The sequence below is a fragment of the Oncorhynchus mykiss genome, chromosome 23, assembly GCF_057628025.1.
Source record: "Oncorhynchus mykiss isolate SJ-2025 chromosome 23, ASM5762802v1, whole genome shotgun sequence".
NCBI lineage: Eukaryota > Metazoa > Chordata > Actinopteri > Salmoniformes > Salmonidae > Oncorhynchus > Oncorhynchus mykiss.
Window position 1 is genome coordinate 41,061,437 of NC_143044.1, and position 21,869 is coordinate 41,083,305.

At 42.9% G+C, this 21,869-nt stretch overlaps 1 protein-coding gene across 5 annotated transcripts; it reads right to left on the reverse strand.

Annotated features, from left to right (window-relative positions):
* On the reverse strand, positions 1 to 17,939 carry LOC110502949 (casein kinase I). 5 transcript variants are annotated; one of them, XM_090217499.1, is made up of 11 exons: positions 17,586 to 17,918; positions 17,374 to 17,476; positions 6,132 to 6,242; positions 5,399 to 5,547; positions 4,998 to 5,226; positions 4,669 to 4,839; positions 4,155 to 4,303; positions 3,832 to 4,000; positions 3,538 to 3,677; positions 2,866 to 2,936; positions 1 to 1,943 (listed from the first exon to the last, which is right to left on the reverse strand). In XM_090217499.1, the coding sequence occupies exons 2-10, from the start codon at positions 17,447 to 17,449 to the stop codon at positions 2,886 to 2,888; spliced, it is 1,245 nt and encodes a 414-aa protein (XP_090073625.1). In that variant the 5' UTR covers positions 17,450 to 17,476; positions 17,586 to 17,918; the 3' UTR covers positions 1 to 1,943; positions 2,866 to 2,885. The 5 variants fall into 5 exon arrangements, with proteins under 5 accessions (XP_090073625.1, XP_090073626.1, XP_090073623.1 ...); XM_090217500.1 differs by having other exon boundaries at positions 2,866 to 2,941; XM_090217497.1 differs by lacking the exon at positions 2,866 to 2,936 and having other exon boundaries at positions 17,586 to 17,939.
* Between the last annotated feature and the right edge of the window lie 3,930 nt (positions 17,940 to 21,869).

Here is a 21,869-nt window from a genome sequence, read left to right on the forward strand (position 1 = left end):
TAGTACACAAAGTACTTCATTTATTTACAGTTTTTAAAAGTACACAAATGGGAGATAAAGGAATATTCTTAGAGCTGGTAGTTTAGTTAATTACACATAGGAGGGTGAGTCAGTGATTGACCAAACTGGCCATGAGTCAAACCAGAAATGACTAGTCAATAATGAGGTCAGCATTAAAACAGTCCTATAGAGCTGAACCATGGCAACAGTTCAGCTGTGCCCGCCCTTAAATCTCATCTTGCTTATTGAAATTATCCTCAGAGGTCGAATTGAATATCCCAAACTCTTGCTCCACTCTTTGCTGAGAACCAGTAAAGACATGGCGTGTTACTGCCCAGGCCTTGCCGACGCATGCTAGATCTTACAACGCATCAGCTAACCACATTATCGCAATCAGGTACCTGACGGCACATTCGATGATGTGGCATGCAATCACTGGTCGACGCATGCAACGTCTGAGCAGGGGAACACGACCATCAACTGGAACGTCCAAGGCCATAGCCCACCCAAGAGAAGTGTAAATCGGTTCTTTTATCAGGGAATAGATGAAGTAATCACAGCGGTTTAGTCAACTGCTTCTAGCCACATCAGTGCAGGACCATTTTACTTCTCAAAACATGTAAAAATAACACCAGTGTTCACATGGAGCCAGTAAGTAATTGTGAGCCTTTGATATAAAAACTCCATTCACACTCAAAACAAATTATAGTTTAAAATGGCAGCCATTTAACAGACACTTAAGTCTCTGGGTATCTGGTGTATTTGAGGAACTCCAACTAAAACGATCCTGCACTTCATCTTTGTGGACAGACAAGGCAAAAGCCTGGGAACAGACAATGATTGACAGCCCAAAACAGACAGATTATAGGACAGTGATGTCCCACTTTAGAGCAGCCCAAAGTGAGACCTACGGTCAGAAACCCAAATTCACCACAATAAGGAAACCAAAAAGGGAAAAGGCTGAAACATTTCACATCTTCATTAAAATACAATTTCACAGCCTAGAAACAATACAAATAACAGAATGAGAATGTAGATCTGTACAGTAGACCATGAGGCAGTCTGACTCAGTGTGAGAAGAAGAAACCTTAACAGGGGCCCCTCCATAACACATACAACTTGAGGGATGTTGATCATAGAACCCCATAAAGAAAACAGACTTCAATTGTGGTTTAGAGTTGAAACCCTCCACCTGACTCATACACCTCAGCTTGGTCAAAGGGATGTCCAGTGTTAAAACATGCAAATAGTATATATTACAAATGGCTTTAGAGTTACAGATCAGGGCTGTGAAAACAAAAGCCTGCTGGTGGTCAGAGAAAAGAGGTCTGTAAATAAGTACAAATGAAAAGCAGTCACCAAAACCGATCCATTTCAAATAGAGCCGCAATTATCGATTAGCTCTATTCATATCAGATTTATCGATTAGGGTTATTTAGTAATGTACTGTGGGAGTAGAAATTGGTGTCTATTGATAAAGTGCCATGGATGATAAGTAGTAACCATGGCGATAACGGTGGCGGTTGTAGTCGTTCCATTTGTCGTCTTAATTAAATCAGTTAGATCGCCATGGCAGCAAAGACCACGACCTCTGCACAGACGTTGAAAATGTCTCCTATAAAAAAGGTTGCAGATGTGGTCTGTAGTTCAGAGATTCTTTATCACAACGATTGTAAGTGTTTGGGAGAGAGTACAAGGAAATCAAGGGCGAGCGGGAAAGGAACAAGAGATCTAGTGGGAAAAAGAGAGGATCAACCAGAGAACACCAGGTCAGGAGAGGAAAGTGGTGGTCTTCCGATGGTTTCTGAAGTAGTTAGGCTGGCTGGCAGCTGATTGGTTGAGCCAGGCTTGTTGCTGTCCTCCGCTGTGCCAGGTGCATTGTGGGTATTGTCTCATCGAGGCGCTGCAGAGTGGAGGCCACCAAGGATCATACCAGGCACCATCTGAGAGAAAGAGAAACTTTTATACTTGCAGGCAGGGATCTCTACTCTAGCTTCTCTGCATGGAATCTCCATCTTATCATTCATTATACTTCATTCTCTTCTGCACTTAAAATGTCATTAAAAATACCAGACGTACAATATTCTTCATACGGTTCAAGACCTGCATGAAGGGTTGAAAATAGCTTCATCTTGTCATATTTCTCAGCAGCAGATATGCTGAGGGTGATAGATGAGGGTAGGCAGCGTTGGGCCACCTCATCACATGGCTTTAGTCTGGTGCGTCATTCACGTGTCAGAAAAATAAAACTCAGAGTTTACGCTTTCAGCCGTGGCGAACCTAAACTGTAGCTTGAGGAGAACCTCTGGAGATGTATGAATAACCATGCAGCATTGAGCAGTGGTAAAAGTCAAGGGAGAGAGGGTTTGAAGGACACTAGAGAGTTAGGAGCAGAATAGGACCTAATGCAGTCACATGCTGGAGAACGTCAGACAGGCATCACCACAGTCCAACCACTGCAACAAGCCACTGAGCGGAGGATAGGTCACAGGTCACAGAGCTAGGTGGGGTGACAGCCAGGAATAAGGGAAACACTAATTCCCCACGTGTATTTGTTATCACAAGGCTGGAATGCAGCACTCCAGTTCTCAAGGGCAGCAGTGTTTGATATGAAGACTCACACACTGATCAGTACGCTATGAAAGGGAGGAGTCTGGCCTGCTGAAGTCTAGCTCCTATTGTCATCAGCGATATTAGCTGCTAACATTGAAGCTACTTGTCTCCAGTGATCACATGGTCTCAACCCCCTTTCATAGTGTAACAGAGAGGAATGGAGAGCCTGCAGACAGACAGTGCTGCCCAATAGGACAGGAGACGTGCATCCCTGGTGCTTTAGGACACAGCGCCAGCCTGAGCATGACTCACCTAGTGTGGCCATCGGGCCATCACACGAGGATGTGGCGAGCCTCTACTTGTCGTGATGATCGAAGGGAATGCTATTCTGGGGTTGGGGGGGAAGGAGGGAGAGAGAAGGCCGTAGGGCAAGTCAGACAAGTGGATCTGGGTCTGTAGTATGGCATGCTTACCGTCACACCAATGCCCTGGGAGTGGGAGATAAAAAAAACTCCCATGACCACCTGGTGGAAACGTCAAGACATGGGCAAGGAGAGTGGGGAGATGTTGACGCTGCCCAAGGAGAGTGGGGAGATGTTCAGGGTTTCCTCTCAATCCTGGTGTGGATTTCCTTCCCCCTCTTCTCCTTGTCTTGCTTTGGCAGGCTAACGCCAGGGCCCTTTACATAGCTAGCTGAAGTTCCTCCCTCCAATAAACAGCTTTATGTTCATTCATGTTTTAAAAGATTATGTTGATGTGATCCTGGCCTTACTGATGCACTGCTAGACGTATAGCTACTCTTACTGACATTTGAAGACAGTCAGGAGACATTCCTGCTTCAAGTTTCGACTATAGACAACTTCATTAGTTATGTGTTGCATATTTCTCTGCAGGAGTGGGTCACGATGGGGCATGGTCATATGAGGTTAAGGGTCATCTGGTGAGGCCCGAGGGGGTGACGCTAGGGATGGGGCGAGCTTGTACCTGTGAGGTGGACATGCGGGAGGTGTCCTGGTGTCCCGTCAGATCGGACGAGGAGACGTTAACGGGAGCTCCCCGGTGAAGCCGCATGCTCACTTTCCTCTCCCGCTCCATACCAGACACCGGTCGTGGAGACGTGTTGGCTAGAGAGGAGAAATAAATACTATGCTCCCTGACCATGACAAGACAATAGTCAAGCACATTGTTAAGTAATCCATACATCAAAGTCATCTAGGTGTGCGTCAGAAACACTAACCTGTGTGTGAGGGGTTTAAGATGTGCGTCAGAAACGCTAACCTGTGTGTGAGGTGGGTGTGAGGGGTGTAGGCGGCGCCGTGTCCTGTGTTCCTCGGGGTCGTCCTGAGGCGGCAGGGAGTCCCCTGGCCCCGGGGTTCCTGCTGTGTCTCAGCCTATCCTCCCTGTCCCTCCGCTCCCGCTCCGCCTCCTCTGCTGCACGGTTGGCCCCCTTGGAATTAGGGGCAGTCAGAAGGATAGAAATGGAGACTAGATCAGAAAGCTGCCGCTGAGGTACCATTAGCTAATGGTTAAGAGGACTAATGTGTAATAAATCATGAATATGTTTCATCCTGGTTAATTAACAATTAAGAGGCAGTACTCACAAACTTGAGCATGTTCCAGTCAAAGACGTAGTCATAAGAGAAGCCCTGTCTGTGGAACAGGTTCCTGAACAGCTGTCTGAGGTACGAGTAGTCTGGCTTGTCGTCGAACCGCAGAGAACGACAGAAGTTCAGGTAGGTGGAGAACTCAGCTGTGAGGAGGAAGAAAAGTGTTACTTTTAATCAGAATACTTTCTCATGATCTTTTAATCAGAATACTTTCTCATCATCTTTTAATCAGAATACTTTCTCATCATCTTTTAATCAGAATACTTTCTCATCATCTTTTAATCAGAATACTTTCTCATGATCTTTTAATCAGAATACTTTCTCATTGGGAAGGGAAATTATTTCCCATGTTTACAGGGTCACAGCATGATCTCTTTGTAGAGAGGTGCAGAAAGGACAAGACAAATGGACAGAAACACTCCAAGAGTATATTGTTACATGACAAGCACAGAAACCCTTAGTAAACTATAACCAGGATGGAGTAAATGTAAAAAATCACATTACTCACAGGGGTATCCCTTGCAGAGCACCTCGATGGGGGTGGACATTTTCTTCTCACTGATGCGTTCGTACTTCTGCCTCTTGGTGGCGGCCTTGAGGCCCTGCCAGGGCAGAGAGCCCAGGTTGAAGTACATCAGGACATAACCCAGAGACTCCAGGTCATCACGACGAGACTGTTCTGCAGAGGGAGAGGAGAAAGTCACACTGGCCATGTTCGAATACCTTCAAATAGCATCCTTTCCAGATCTGACATGATCGAAGGAAAGTGCTCCACTATGAGGCTTGTGCTGAGGAATGTGATCAACCTCTAGATGTGAGTGTATGTGTGCGACCTACCTATTCCCAGGTGGGTGTTGATGGAGGCATAGCGTGCGGTGCCGGTCAGGTTCTTGTTCTCGCGGTAGGGGATGTGCTGATGTGTGCGGGCGTCGCGGTACTTCTTGGCCAGGCCAAAGTCGATGATGTACACCAGGTTGCCCTTCTTGCCCAGGCCCATCAGGAAGTTGTCAGGCTTCACATCTCTGTGGATGAAGTTCTTAGAGTGGATGTACTCAATCCGGCTGATCTGGAGAAGAGAGGAGAGCAGGGGTGGCCACTACACCTCCTGGACAGCTTTACTTTGCGCTTCTAATTTGTTAGCAGATTTTATAGCACATAGTGGCCATAACTGTAGAAGATACAGAGGACCCTAATAGCCAGCATAAGAGCTGAGGATTTAATGGTCAGTTGTGTCTCACCATCTGGTCAGCCAGCAGCAGGACAGTCTTGAGGCTGAACTTGCGGGAGCAGAAGTTGAACAGGTCCTCCAGACTGGGGCCTAGCAGCTCCATCACCATCACGTTGTAGTCTCCCTCTGCTCCACACCACTTAATGGACGGGATTCCCACTGTAAGGAATGGAAGGAGAGAGTGATTTATAAGGATGCCCACTGTAGGGAATGGAAGGGAGAGAGTGATTTATAAGGATGCCCACTGTAGGGAATGGAAGGGAGAGAGTGATTTATAAGGATGCCCACTGTAGGGAATGGAAGGGAGAGAGTGATTTATAAGGATGCCCACTGTAGGGAATGGAAGGGAGAGAGTGATTTATAAGGATGCCCACTGTAGGGAATGGAAGGGAGAGTGTGATTTGTAAGGATACCCAAAGGAAATCCCATTCTTTATCGGGTTTAACATGATTTCTTGTGTGATACCTATCCCACACAAGTGCTGTTTCTCTGGCTCTGTGATCTGATGACAGGTTCCACTGAGTCTCTATTCGCTCAGGCTGCTGGCTGGCATGACAGACTCATGTGGATGACTGCCTGCCTGCCTGCTTGTTAATGTGGTTTTCACATCACTGGACATTGGGGGAAGGGGGGAAATAGGGTGAGAAGGAAGATGAAGGGTGTAGATAGAAGGGGGAGATGGGGAAAGAGAGACTGATAGCCACAGCCTGGCCCATGTATAATGTTTCAGACCCATGTCTCACCTCCTCCCTGCATCATCTTGTAGATCTTACTCTCTATGTGGAGCTGTGGGTGTTTGGTCTTCACACATTCCAGTTTAATGGCGACCTCCTCTCCCACTGAGATGTCTGTGCCTGGGGGAGAAAGAGGAAATACTGTCAATACAAATGTATGTAGATGGATAAAGAGCCACCAGGTGTGTTATTGCTTTCAGTTCAGAGTATGATTTAGGCTTATAAAGGACTAGGGCCTGGACAGTTTTACCTGACCAGTAAGGGAGGGGAAACTCATGGGCCTGGCGATGTGCATGCCCCTGCTGACTGACAGGTGAAAAATCTGTCGACGTACCCTTGAGCAAGACACTTAACCAGAGCCATTATGGTTAAGAGTGTCTGCTAAATGACTCAAATGTAGACGGGGCATATACACCAAGTCCCATTCATATCATACCAGCCACAAAATAATGCAACTCAAACAGGTAAACAAACCAACTTTAACATTTCCTCATGAGGAGTACTGCCAGCATGTGTGACCAGAATCCTACTTTAGTACTGGGCCTACTTCTCTATTCTTCTACTTTAGTACTGGGCCTACTTCTCTATTCTTCTACTTTAGTACTGGGCCTACTTCTCTATTATTCTACTTTAGAACTGGGCCTACATCTCTATTCTGCTACTTTAGAACTGGGCCTACTTCTCTTTGGGCAGCTTGCAAAAGCTACAAGTCTAAAAATGCATTGAAGATGTGCACATTTGCTGCTTGTGTGCTAGCAGTGGGAAATGGGAGCTTTATAAATCTGACATTTCATTTCAAAAGTAGGCTACAGTCCAGGTGTGGAACTCTAAGTGAGAGTCAGCTACACAACAGAGCCACCAGCCAGTGAATGACTCAGACCCTCTCCTGAAAAGCACTTAACACCTCCATGAACACACAATAACATGTTGGATGAGTCGTACATGTGGTTACATAAAGGGGGCTGCATTAATCTGAGAGAATTACAGCTGACTGGAGCGTACCATTCCCCTCTGTGTGTGAGTAGGATGAATGCCCTCCCCCCAATCACCTGAAGAGTACACAGGAACACAGCTGACCTGGGATGGAGAATAATCCATTCCCTCGCTGAAATGACATTCTGTCTCTCCCATTACAATAGATAAGAACTAGGCACTTAGGACTGACACGTTTATTTTTCCCCATGGCATAGCGGTTTAGCCTTCCAAAACATGGATGACTTCATGAGCATTGAGCAAATGCAGTGTTTTTTTTTATCCACAAAATTGGCAGTCAAGTCTGCGTGCTCTAGAAATGAACAAACTGTACTTCACGTGGTAGTCAAACTATATGAACTCAACATAAGTATTTCAGTGTCAGAATGTTTCATGTGACCTAGGAGAGTGATATAGATGTATGGTCTGGTTATGCAATCCAGCTAGGGTGTCAAAAGCAAAACACGCACACCATATCCTAAGTGGTTCGGTGCAGGTGGGGTGGGCTGGATGGCCTTATCACTAAACGACTCATTAAAAACATCCACTCAGCCCTACACTCAGTGGTGCAATTTCATTACACTTCATGTCTGTTGAGTTGGAACATTGAGTTTCATTGGACATGAGGTTTCTCATCTGCAACACAATGTATATATTGACCATAAGTTAAACTGCAGCCATGCGAGGAGAAAATAAATCTACTTTCCCAAAGGTCAGTGAGTGTCTCTGAACCTGAATATGCACAAACAGTGCATTTAATAGGACTGTGACAGTAATTGAATAACCCTGTAATTGACATTTATAGATGAAGATAAAATAGCCATCAAACTGTTTAATAGGCCTACATACATTTTGTATTAACTTTATTTACAATGTAGATCAACCTAATCTAATAGCGGGAGTGTTTTAACAATTATAAGCAGTTCTGCTAACTTCGTCTACATCTCCTCTTTCCAACTGTTGTTTGGTGCTCCAGCAGCGAGCGGGTTGCAGAAGCCTAAAAAGAAAAGCTTGATGTGGACTTCTTTTTACACAATGCATATTTTCATTTCTTGCTAGTAAATAAAGCAGTCTGACTATTAATTATTCAACAGCAGTCGACAAGGTTGTTCTGGCTCCTACAATGTGTCAAACGGACAATCCTATCCAAACCAGCGTTGATGGGTCCTTTTGCAGGATGTGATTGTGAGTTTGATGATTCGCTTCATAGGCCTATGTCCATTCATAAAGGCTACTTTAGGAAACTATCTGGATCTTTAAGAAGAATTAGATGCTCAAGTCAAGATTTAAATACTGAAAAAAAGCCTATTTTCAGTAAAGGCCCTTTCTCAAGTCCAATATTTTGGTCCAAATAATTAGGAAGAAAACTAATACTAGCTAAGCTTTCCCTAATTGAATTGGCAAAATTATATGGCATAATAAGCCTATTCCTGTCTATACATGAATAAATAAAATAATTCAAAACAGGCTACTAAAACATGCTTTGGCCACAGAGGATCATTAGCTTCCCCTTAAAAGAAAGATTACGTTGTGGATTGTATTGAATCGCATTGCCTACAGTCGGAAGGAAAGGAAACAATTGCGCGTGCGGCAAATAACAAATAGAAGATTGTTGAGCTGCGACGGTCAGTGAAAAGTACAGGTCAGGCATATCACAAAATTAAACTATTCAATCGCAGGAAAACAAAATTACCATTGCTGAAAAGACAATGAAAAAGACTAATCTGTATTTTAGTTATCAAAATTATTAATTGAGGGAACAGCAGCAGGCCTATAGCCTATCTTATTGGCACCAGTGGAGAGCATAGGCCAAATCCAAGGTGAGTGCGCACTGCGAAAGAAACATATCTGATATAGCCTATAGGCCAGGCATCTACGCCATCCACACACGGCCATGCATTGAAATATATATTTTTGCGAACAGTGATTGAATTATATGATCCTAAATTATGACTATCAAATTACGAATAGAAGGCTCTTACATATGCCTGCAAATGCGATGATGCATGGAATGCTTGATTATAAAAAGGTGCATTTTTAATGGTGAAAATGAGCTTCCCCAAACTTGAAACTCACGCACCGCCTATGTATAGGCTGGTGGTTTTGCGGTTTGGTACTCGTGTTGTTGGCTGAGGAAAAGTACACGTGGACAGTTATTAACATCTTCAAAGTGCGAAGTAAGGATACACATCATTGCATCCTCAATTTGCATGTTCTGTGTAAAATTAATTACCATAATCTAAATGTGATTTGTCATTCTGAGCACCGTGGGTGGACGCCTTTACTAGGTTACGCACCCAATGCTTAGGGGTTCGGTAAATTTCTAAAATGTACAGTCGATTTAAATGCTTCCGGTTGAATGTCCGGCACTACATTTTCTTAACGGAAACCCTTATATGGGCACGTCTTGTTTATGATGCCTTTCACACCAATTGCAAAATATCGTCCTGCCACAATCCGTCAATTATTTATTCGGAACATGTTGGATTTTTTAAATTGATCTTTTTGCAAACAAATAAGCTGTTGACCAATATAAATTATCTGGGACACTGTCATCGGAACATGTTGGATTTTTTAAATGGATCTTTTTGCAAACGAATAAGCTGTTGACCAACATAAATTATTATCTGGGACACTGTCACTGACAGGCCGCGCACTGCCACAGAGGTCTGTGGGTTTGTTGTTTGAATTCACTAAATTTCTCTCTGCCTGTGTTTTACATTTGCAATGAGTAAGTGCAGCAAGGTATCAATTTAGCCAAAGTGATCACATCACACTAGAGCTAGGCTACACGTCGCTCTCGCCATTCAAATTTTCCTGACAGTTCATTGACAATGCTGTAGCCTATTTTATAGCCATTCAGCAAGCAATATGGTCGATCGATGTGTCTCTCCACCAATAAACGTATATATATATATATATATATATAAAAAATGCTGTTCATTGTTTATAGCAGGGGTCTCCAACAGGTCAAAGCCCACCTATGAGTAGTTCACCAAACAATTCTGAAAGTATATGCAATTTTTCATGTTTATCTTAAACTTTCGCAAACAAATCTCACAAGTCAGACACCGCAATTCCCCAGCAACTGACATTATCCCACCCCTGGTTAGCGACTATTGGCTTAAAAAGCCAAACCTAACTATCTGCCAATTTCCAGCAATTTTGCCCGTCTGTGTAGTGCGCGTTTGTGTATCACTGTGTGTAGCCAGTTGATGTGATAACCTGTGTGGGTTGAAGGAAAAAACAGAAACCGTCGCAATTAAAATGTTAAATGCAAAGTAGACTTACCTGGAAGAAGTAGATCATGAGTATGTATACCATTTGTATCTACACTGAACAAAAATATAAATGCGACATCCAACAATTTAAAAGATTTTACTGTGTTACCGTTCACATAAGGAAATGAGTCAATTTAAATAAATTAGGCCCTAATCTATGGATTTCACTTCACTGGGCAGGAGCGCATCCATGGGTGGGCCTGGGAGCCAGGCTCAGCCAAAGCCCCACAAAAGGGCTTTATTACAGAGAAATACCCCTCAGCATCCCCCACCCTCCTTTCAGACAATTCCGCAGTTGAGGAAGCCGGATGGGGAGGTCCTGGGCTGGCGTGGTTACATGTGGTCTGCGGTTGTGAGGCCGGTTGGATATACTGACAAATTCTCTAAAACAACGGAGGCAGCATATGGTAGAGAAATTAACATTAAATTGTCTGGCAACAGCTCTGGTGGACATTCCTGCAGTCAGCATGCCAATTGCACACTCCCTTAACTTGAGACATCTGTGGCATTGTGTTGTGTGTTTTAGAGAGAGGAATTTTATTATACCCAGCACAAGGTGATCATGCTGTTTAATCAGCTTCCTGACATGCCACACCTGTCAGGTGGATGAATTATCTTGGCAAAGGAGAAATGCTCACTAACAGGGATGTAAACAAATTTGTGAACAACATTTGAGATAAGCTTTTTGTGCGCATGGAACATCATCTTTTATTTCAACTCATGAAACCAGCACTTTACACGTTAAGCTTCTAGCAGCAGCAGCCGTACAGAAACATTCCTCACTCACGCACAATTAAAAAGGGCCAGAGGCGCAATTAAAGGGGAATTACACTCAAATCAATTTAGTTTTATTCCAGACGCCCCCCCCCCCCCCAAAGGTTTTCTGATGTGATTTAAACATTGACTCAGAACATCCAATTTTGTTGTTTTGCTAAGAACTGTAATTGCGAGAGAAAAACAAAAATCTAAAACCAGGAAAAATGAAACAGAAAACAATGTGAAAATATCAGAATTTGAGGGGGACAAAAATCTGATTTTATAGCCCCCCCCCCTGTCCCTTAGAGTTGTTTATTAACCATGATTTTACCAGGTATTTTGACAGTGCACTACTTCTTCCAGGGAGGCGTTGCAGGAGAAAAGAGAATGTTCCTATTTGAAAGCTAGAAAAAAAGAGAGAAAAAGAGAAGCTTGTGACATGTTTTATTTTTTTAAAGTAGCTCTCATGCTAGAAAAGGTTGGAGATCCCTGGCTTACAGGCTACTCGTTCAAGAGCTAGAGAGGGGGAAGAGGCCAGTGCCAGCGGAGATGCGTGAATTGTGCAAGAAGGGAACAGTGAAGACAGAGATGCGTAAGTTAGAAGTTAATATATTAATGCACCATTCGTATAACCTATTTATTATACGCCTGCTAAAGTGAAGCTAAACGAGCATGTGCTATAGGCAACCCTAAAAGACAAAAATCCACCAGAGTTTACCCTTATCAATAAGTGGTTGCACAGATTTAGATAAAGCCCTCAAATTAAAAGAGTGTCAACATAACCACCCATTGCTTCACAAAAATGTATTAACAGCTGATCACGAGGCTATGGACAGGCTGATCACGAGGCTATGGACAAGCTGATCACGAGGCTATGGACAGGCTGTGTGCACATTTATTAGCAAGTGCATCGGTGATGTTGTACCCACGGTGACTATTAAAACCTTCCCTAACCAGAAACCGTGGATTGATGGCAGCATTTGCGCAAAACTGAAAGCGCGGACCACTGCTTTTAATCATGGCAAGGCGACCGGAAAACACGACCAAATACAAACAGTGTAGCTATTCCCTCCGCAAGGCAATCCAACAAGCTAAGCGTCAGTTTAAAGTAGAGTCACAATTCAACGGCTCAAACATGAGACGTATGTGGCAGGGTCTACAGTCAATCACGGATTACAAAAAGAAAACCAGCCCCGTCGCAGACGTCTTGCTCCCAGACAAATTTCACAACTTCTTTGCTCGTTTTGAGAACAATACAGTGCCACTGACAAGGCCCGTTTCCAAAACCTGTGGGCTCTCCTTCACCGTGGCCAACGTGAGTAAAACATTTAAATGGGTTAACCCTCGCAAGACTGCCGGCCCAGACAGCATCCCTAGCCGCGCAGACTTGCTGGCTGGTGTGTTTAAGGACATATTTAATCAATCCCTATCCCAGTCTGCTGCGCCCACATGCTTAAGAGGGCCACCATTGTTGTGGTTCCAAGAAAGCTAAGGTAACTGAGCTAAATGACTATCACCCCGTAGCACTCACTACTGTCATCTTGAAGTGCTTTGAGAGACTAGTCAAGGATCGTATCACCTCCACACTACCTGATACCCTAGACCCACTCCAATTTGCTTACCACCCCAATAGGTCCACAGACGACGCAATCACACTGCCCTAACCCATCTGGATTAGAGGTCGACCGATTATGATTTTTCAACGCCGATACCAATTATTGGAGGACCAAAAAAGCCGATACCGATTAATCAGCATTTATTTATTTATTTGTAATAATGACAATTACAACAATACTGAATGAACACTTATTTTAACTTAATATAAGACATCAATAAAATCAATTTAGCCTCAAATAAATAATGAAACATGTTCAATTTGGTTTAAATAATGCCAAAACAAAGTGTTGGAGAAGAAAGTAATATGTGCCATGTAAAAATGTGTGCCATGTAAAAAGCTAACGTTTAAGTTCCTTGCTCAGAACATGAGAACATATGAAAGTTGGTGGTTCCTTTTAACATGCGACTTCAATATTCCAAGGTAAGAGGTTTTAGGTTGCAGTTAATATAGTATTTATAGGACTATTTCCTTCTATACCATTTGTATTTCATATACCTTGGACTATTCAATGTTTTTATAGGCACAATAGTATTGCCAGTGTAACAGTATAGCTGCCATCCCTCTCCTCGCTCCTCCCTGGGCTCGAACCAGGAACACATCGACAACAGCCACACTCGAAGCAGCGTTACCCATCGCACCACCAACGTTACCCATCGCAGCCCTTGCAGCGCAAGGGGAATAACTACTCCAAATCTAAAAGCGAGTGACTTTTGAAATGGTATTAGCACACACCCAGCTAACTAGCTAGCCATTTCACATTGGTGACACCAGCCATTAGGCTGATAGGCTTGAAGTCATAAACAGCGCTGTGCTTGTGAAGAGCTGCTGGCAAAACGCACGAAAGTGCTGTTTGCATGAATGATTACGGGCCTGCTGCTGCTTAGTCAGACTGCTCTATCAAATCATTGGTCATTAATATGGTCAAATCCGGAAACTATCATTTCGAAAAACAAAACGTTTATTATTTCAGTGAAATACGGAACCGTTCGGTATTTTATCTAACGGGTGGCATCCCTAAGTCTAAATATTCTTGTTACATTGCACAACCTTCAATGTTATGTCATAATTACGTAACATTCTGGCAAATTAGTTCGCAATGAGCCAGGCAGCCCAAACTGTTGCATATTCCCTGACTCTGCGTGCAATGAACGCAAGAGAAATGACACGATTTCACCTGGTTAATATTGCCTGCTAAACTGGATTAGTAGTTATAACTAGTGATTATGATTGATTGTTTTTTATAAGATAAGTTTAATGCTAGCTAGCAATTTACCTTGGCTTCTAAGGCATTCGCGTAACAGGCAGGCTCCTCGTGGAGTGCAATGGTTAGAGCGTTGGACGAGTTAACTGTACAGTGGCATAACTGTAAGGCTCTCCAGAGGGTAGTGAGGTCTGCACAACGCATCACCGGGGGAAACTACCAGCCCTCCAGGACACCAACATCACCCGATGTCACAGGAAGGCCAAAAAGATCCTCAAGGACAACAACCACCCGAGCCATCACCCCGCTATCATCCAGAAGGCGAGGTCAGTACAGGTGCATCAAAGCTGGGACGAGAGACTGAAAAACAGCTTCTATCTCAAGGCCATCAGCCTGTTAAACAGCCATCACTAACATTGAGTGGCTGCTGCCAACATACAGACTCAAATCTCTAGCCACTTTAATAATTGGATATAATACATGTATCACTAGTCACTTTAAACAATGCCACTTTATATAATGATTACATACCCTACATTACTCATCTCATATACTGTACTCTATACCATCTACTGCATCTTACCTATGCCGCACAGCTATCGCTCATTCATATATTTATATGTACATATTCATCCCTTTACACTTGTGTGGATAAGTTAGTTGTGAAATTGTTAGATATTACTGCACTGTCAGAACTAGAAGCACAAGCATTTCGCTACACAAAACATTAACATCTGCTAACCTTTTGGACTTACATGGAGTTTAGACCTATTTGTTTAGAAAAGGGGCAGGGTGGAGAGCTGGGGTGTTTTGACTCGTGACAGGCTACCACAGGCAGGGCAGTAGTGGGGGTTATAATCTGATCTGACTTTCTCATATGTTACACACTGACGGTTTGTGAAACAATGACATGGCTGTTAGAAGCTTCACTGATGTCATCCACATAAACAATAAGCTCTTTCTGCCTGTATACACTAACTACAGTAGTGCCAAGAAGCTGTAGAATCATGTCCAACCCTGTGGCTGTTCCTGCTTCAACTCAACCACAGGAGTTCCTACAGACAACTGAACACACCTACAATGAGGACAGAACATACACCAAATTCAAACACTGGATTGGGTCCAGTAAAACCTATTCAGCATTCAACATGGGGAGGAATATTAGGACTACCCAAAGGGAAAAAAAATGACTTCACTCCAGGAAGCATATCAGCATTATAACAAAACCATTACAGTTATGGCATGACAAGATTCAAATTGACTCATGCAAAAAGCAGTAACTGTTCATCGTACCTTATGACAAAGGTCTGTGAGCTCAACCCTGGGGGTGATAACATATCAGAATGTAATTTCAGATACCAGCTGACTGGAAAAACCACAGGGCCACATACACAACACACTAAAAACAACTAGATGTCAACACTTTTTATTTTTTTTTATTTCACCTTTATTTAACCAGGTAGGCTAGTTGAGAACAAGTTCTCATTTGCAACTGCGACCTGGCCAAGATAAAGCATAGCAGTGTGAGCAGACAACACAGAGTTACACATGGAGTAAACAATTAACAAGTCAATAACACAGTAGAAAAACAAAGGGGGAGTCTATATACAATGTGTGCAAAAGGCATGAGGAGGTAGGCGAATAATTACAATTTTGCAGATTAACACTGGAGTGATAAATGATCAGATGGTCATGTACAGGTAGAGATATTGGTGTGCAAAAGAGCAGAAAAGTAAATAAATAAAAACAGTATGGGGATGAGGTAGGTGAAAATGGGTGGGCTATTTACCAATAGACTACGTACAGCTGCAGCGATCGGTTAGCTGCTCAGATAGCTGATGTTTGAAGTTGGTGAGGGAGATAAAAGTCTCCAAACTTCAGCGATTTTTGCAATTCGTTCCAGTCACAGGCAGCAGAGTACTGGAACGAAAGGCGGCCAAATGAGGTGTTGGCTTTAGGGATGATCAGTGAGATACACCTGCTGGAGCGCGTGCTACGGATGGGTGTTGCCATCGTGACCAGTGAGCTGAGATAAGGCGGAGCTTTACCTAGCATGGACTTGTAGATGACCTGGAGCCAGTGGGTCTGGCGACGAATATGTAGCGAGGGCCAGCCGACTAGAGCATACAAGTCGCAGTGGTGGGTGGTATAAGGTGCTTTAGTGACAAAACGGATGGCACTGTGATAGACTGCATCCAGTTTGCTGAGTAGAGTGTTGGAAGCCATTTTGTAGATGACATCGCCGAAGTCGAGGATCGGTAGGATAGTCAGTTTTACTAGGGTAAGCTTGGCGGCGTGAGTGAAGGAGGTTTTGTTGCGGAATAGAAAGCCGACTCTTGATTTGATTTTCGATTGGAGATGTTTGATATGAGTCTGGAAGGAGAGTTTGCAGTCTAGCCAGACACCTAGGTACTTGTAGATGACCACATATTCTAGGTCGGAACCATCCAGGGTGGTGATGCTAGTCGGGCATGCGGGTGCAGGCAGCGATCGGTTGAAAAGCATGCATTTGGTTTTACTAGCGTTTAAGAGCAGTTGGAGGCCACGAAGGAGTGTTGTATGGCATAACACAACTCTTAAAGGGAAACTTCAGTATTTTGGCATTTAATCATTTTATCTACTTCCCTAGAGCCAGATTAACTCGTGGATACCATTTATGTATCTGTGTGCAGTTTGAAGGAATTTGCCAATTAGCGTTAGCGCAATTGCTAACTAGCATCAGCTCAATGACTGGAAGTCTATGGCAACTGCTAGCATGTTTGTAGATTCCATAGACTTCCAATCATTGGCTGGTAAACTGCCTATAACTTCCGTCATACGGGACACAGAGAAATGGTATCCACGAACTAATCTGGATGTATGGAAGCAGATAAAGGGCTTCATTGCCCATCGTATACTGAGTGCAACTGCTTGGGAAAGACATTTGGCTAGCTCTACTGCAGCTAGCTAACTGCCCTCCAGCCCTTGAAATTAACTGACAGATGGGATGACTACTGGCAAACTCTGTTGGGCTGGGTGACTTGTTCGGTCGGTTTGTGAAGTGAACTAGCTAACTTATACATTTTCAAAAAGCCTCTCATTCGTGTTTCAAGCTAAGGTTAGGTAACTAACTATCTGGATGGTGGCCAACGTAGCTAGCGAACGTTATTGGCTTGCCAAGGGGACAATAGGTGCTGGGAATTGACAGTTTGTTTTGGTCATGCTAACCAATAACATATTTGCAAATTCCCATCAGCTGGCCAGTTAACGTAGCTAGCTAGCTGGTTTGGATTAATGTTAGCAATGTAGCGAGCTAGGTTAGCATGTTAGAGACGCTGTATATGGTAGCTAGCTAACGTTAGCTAGCTTAAAATGTTCGATTGACGTTAGCCAACCTACGGTAACGATGTGTAATATTGACATTTTCGTTAGCTAGCTACTCACCCAAATAGATATCTCCAAAAGATCCACTTCCAATTTTCCTGCCCAGCCTGTATCGGTTTCCCACTCTCAACTCCATGGTTCAACGTTATTCTTACGAAGCAACCTTCAGAATGTGTTGTTTTGAGAAAGAAAAAAAAGTCAACCTTGGTGTTGTTGCTCTTTTTGGTTACCAATCCACCCCAAATATCACCATACTTTGCTGGAATACAAACCCCTTTATTCAGACGCCCCCCTCCCCATGAATCCCAGAAGATCAAGTTCCTTCTGTAACAATCCAGTTGTCCCCATCCCTTTTATATCTATATTTTCTTCGGAACACCACGATATTGGTATTGCCTGAAAGCTTAGAATGTGTAGATTATGTTCTAGCTGTTTTTGATATCATCCTTCCCAAAATCAAGAACGATGGAGACGGATTTTGATGGAAGCCTTCTAAAAACGAAAAATAAAAATAGCCTCTTCTCCACTGTAGGAATTTCTTCCACTGTGGACTGGCTGGCTGGCTGGCATTCGCTTGTGACATAATTTTTCCTAGCAACCCTGCGCAGGTCACATTTAAAGAGGGCGCATTGGTCTTTGGAAATTATTCAAGTGTTACTTTGTATGTAGAAAGACTGATACACTGAATCAAAAAATCGAACTAACAACACTAAATACGTACTATTTCATGTTTATAAACAGGACTTCTGCATCAATATGGGCATAACATTCAACCTGTCAACAATGATGGTGAAACTATGAAAAAAGTACTGAGTCCGGTCACACAGCCACTCGAGGGGACAGTTATATCGGTATTTTCTTTGTCTGTATCGCCTTGTTGCACCTAGATGGCAGGATCTAGGGAAATGTACAGACTTGAAATATAATGTAATTTTCTGTTTCCTCGTGTCATGTTCTAAGAGTTAAGGACAAAACATATTATAGAATGTATAGCTAGAATGCTAGGCAATCACACTCATCTAAAAACGAAGTGATGTACAAACAACCTGAGGCACAGTAGGTCACCACCCCATACAGAGTAGGTTGAAGTTGACATAAGGCCTAATATGTCCCAAATGGCACCCTATTCCCTATATTGTGCACTACACTTGACCAGAGACCTATGGGCCCTGGTCAAAAGTAGTGCACTAGGGAATAGGGTGCCATTTCCTTAGACACTGATCTAAGGTGTCACAGTATGTGGTTTCCCCTAATTAGGTTAGGATTTTGGGGGGTTCTTAAATCTAACCCTAATGCCATGATGTCACAGTGGCTAAGGTATATACTGTGACCTGCATTATTTGAGGCCAAATCAGCAGAGAGGACAACAACAGAAAGCAAAAAGATAGGCAAGCAAGGACATATATGTACGAACACACACGCATGCACACGCACGATAAACAAACAGATAGAGATAGACAAGTTACATCAGGGATAAATCCTGTCCTGCACTCCCAGTAATCCTGTGACACAGCCACTCGTCTGGGGCTGAATAGACCAAAATACCCTAGATATACAGGATTATTTAGTATGGGAGCAGGAAAAAGGCCAAATGAATCCATGAACCTTGCATGGCCTAGTTGTTTAGTCTTGGATACTGTGCAGGGGGAGTCATTATTTTGAGATTCAGAATTTTAACAGTATCCATTCTTTTTTCTACTCAGAATAAGATATTCAAACTGCAGAAAAAAACTGTTGATGATGGATGCATGTCTTAGAGAAAACACATATTTCTTGTTGTGGACGGAGCATAATAGAGATGGAAGTAGGTTGATAAAGCTCTCTCTCTCCCAGCGTCTAACTTTTCCTTGGTACATATTATTTGAAGGGACACATCTAGGATAGACACAAATCACTGGGCCATGGGTCAGGAGAAGGAAATTACTACTGGCTCCTACTGGCTCTGTCAACTGCTCATATAGGGACAGCTCATATATTGTTTTCTTCAAAATGGAAACATTCAGTCATTCATAAATTGCCATTACTCATGTTTGCCCATTTTCCTATTTTAATAGTATTTGTTTTCATTTCTAGACTTAAGTTCAAGATGCCTCAGCAAATAAGGCCATTGAGGTCAAGACATGCTAAGAGATGGTTGTGTGTGTGTGTGTCTGTGTCTCAGGCACAGGAAAACCCCCTAAAAACTCTAATAGGTCTCATTGTACATATGTTGCATACAGAACAACAACTGAGCAAAAATATAATTCTCACAATGCAAAATGTCAATTGTATTTCAAACCATTATAAGAATGTCAAAAACATACATTGCAAATGATGGAAATAGGATTCAGTGTCAATAGGACTTTTCTATGGCTCAGGAACAGACGGACAAGCTTTCTCACTCATGACAGAGCTCCAAACCCTGGAGGCCACGCCCACTAATCTGAAGAGTGTTTGTGATTTTTGTGATTGGTCGCATATGGACCAATCCCTGAAATTGTTAGGGGCACTATTTATGTGGTTTGGCCCCTCAGACGGCAGCTCTTGATGTTTGGATTATGTCATTTGGACTGCACGTGTTTCACAATACACGGAGCAGGAGGGACGAGAAAGAACAGAGATCGAAAAGTATTGTGTAGTTGTATAATGAAGTTCAGCAGAGAAACATGCAGGAAAGATTTGATCATGACTTTGTTATTACAATGTTTCTAGGTATTTTGCTTATTCTGATTTAATGTTCAATAAAATTATTTATTTCTGTAATAAAATTATTTATTTGTGTAGCCTAAATATTTTAATTGGACAGCAAAGCTAATTGTTTTTCTTTCTTTGATAAATGTCAACAAACAAAAGCTAATAAATAGCCTACAAAGTCACTCACGTTTGTGTTGGCGTCTTTATGTGGAAACTACAGGAGGTTGAATTGGGGACGGGCTTGTGGTAATGGCTGCAGCAGAAGTAGTGGAGTGATATGTGTTTGATGCCATTCCATTAACCCCGTTCCAGCCATTATTATGAAATGTCCTCCCCTCAGCCGCCTCCATTAGTGGAACTACATTCCCATTGACCCAAGACAACGGTACTATAAAACCCCTTACAATTAGCTAGTGCATGCACAAGTACACACACGACTGCTGCATGTTAGAACCCAGCCTGCTGGTAAGCCTGCTGCCTGCCTGCCAATGTGAGGTAAACTAATCCAATCATAGCAGGTACATTCAGCACTTCCACTCTTATGAAAACAATATGCTGACATGTAATCTATACCTATGACAGCCGAATGACTCTAGGACATAGGCCCATATTCATGTCTAGACACCTGTTATGGATCACACCAGTACTGTTGAATAACTTGTTAACCTTTCAAAATAAAACTTCTCAAAAACACTTTTTAGAGTGTGTCCTGTCTACCGAGTTCACTTTGTAGCCATGCAGTTAAGTGGTGTGTTCATGTTGTGACTGTACAGATGGATTGTTCATGGCATGGTTTCCCAACCCCCCCATATACTAAAATAAACTAATGTTAAAAATAAAATAAAAAGTAACACAAAATTACATAACAATAACGAGGCTGTATACAGGGGCTACCGGTACCGAGTCAATGTGAGGGGGTACAGGTTAGTCGAGGTAATTTGTACATGTAGGTAGGGGTAAAATGACTATGCATAGATACAGTGGATTCAAAAAGTATTCAGACCCCTTGACATTAAAAAAATGTTGTTACATTACAGCCTTGTTCTAAAATGTTATATATATATTTTTAAATCCTCATCAACCTACACACAATATCCCATAATGACAAAGTGAAAACAGGTGTTCAGAATGTTTTGAAAATTTATCAAATCTATAAAACAGAAATCCCTTATTTACATAAGTATTCAGACCCTTTGCTATGAGATTCAAAATTGAGCTCCTGTTTCTATTGCTCATCCTTGAGATGTTCCTACAACTTGATTGGAGTCAACTTGTGGTAAATTAAATTGATTGGACATGATTTAGAAAGGCACACACCTGTCTATATAAGGTCCCACAGTTGACAGTGCATGTCAGAGCAAAAACCAGGCCGTGAGGTCGAAGGAATTGTCCATAGAGCTCTGAGACAGGATTGTGTCGAGGCACAGATCTGGGGAAGGGTACCAAAACATTTCTGCAGCATTGAAGGTCCCCAAGAACACAGTGGCCTCCATCATTCTTAAATGGAAGAAGTTTGGAACAACCAAGAATCTACCTAGAGCTGGCCGCCCGGCCAAACTGAATAATAGGGGGAGAAAGGCCTTTGTCAGGGAGGTGACCAAGAACCTGATGGTCACTCTGACAGAGCTCTATAGTTCCACTGTTGAGATGGGAGAACCTTCCAGAAGGACAACCATCTCTGCAGCACTTCACCAATCAGGCCTTTCTAAGAGAGTGGCCAGACGGAAGCCATTCCTCAGTAAAAGGTACATGACCGCCTGCTTGGAGTTTACCAAAAGGCATCAATAGACTCTCAGACCATGAGAAACAAGATTCTCTGGTCTGATGAAACCAAGATTAAACTATTTGGCCTGAATCCCAAGCATCACATCTGGAGGAAACCT

What these genes read in the sequence shown, in the direction of transcription:
- LOC110502949 (XM_090217497.1), bottom strand. Translation starts at nt 17,449, where the DNA reads ATGGAGTTGAGAGTGGGAAACCGATACAGGCTGGGCAGGAAAATTGGA. An exon ending in CAACACCCACCTGGGAATAG is followed by an intron (nt 4,840 to 4,997) that starts GTAGGTCGCACA and finishes CTCCCTCTGCAG; the next exon opens with AACAGTCTCGTCGTGATGAC. An exon ending in ACTGGAACATGCTCAAGTTT is followed by an intron (nt 4,001 to 4,154) that starts GTGAGTACTGCC and finishes CCTAATTCCAAG; the next exon opens with GGGGCCAACCGTGCAGCAGA.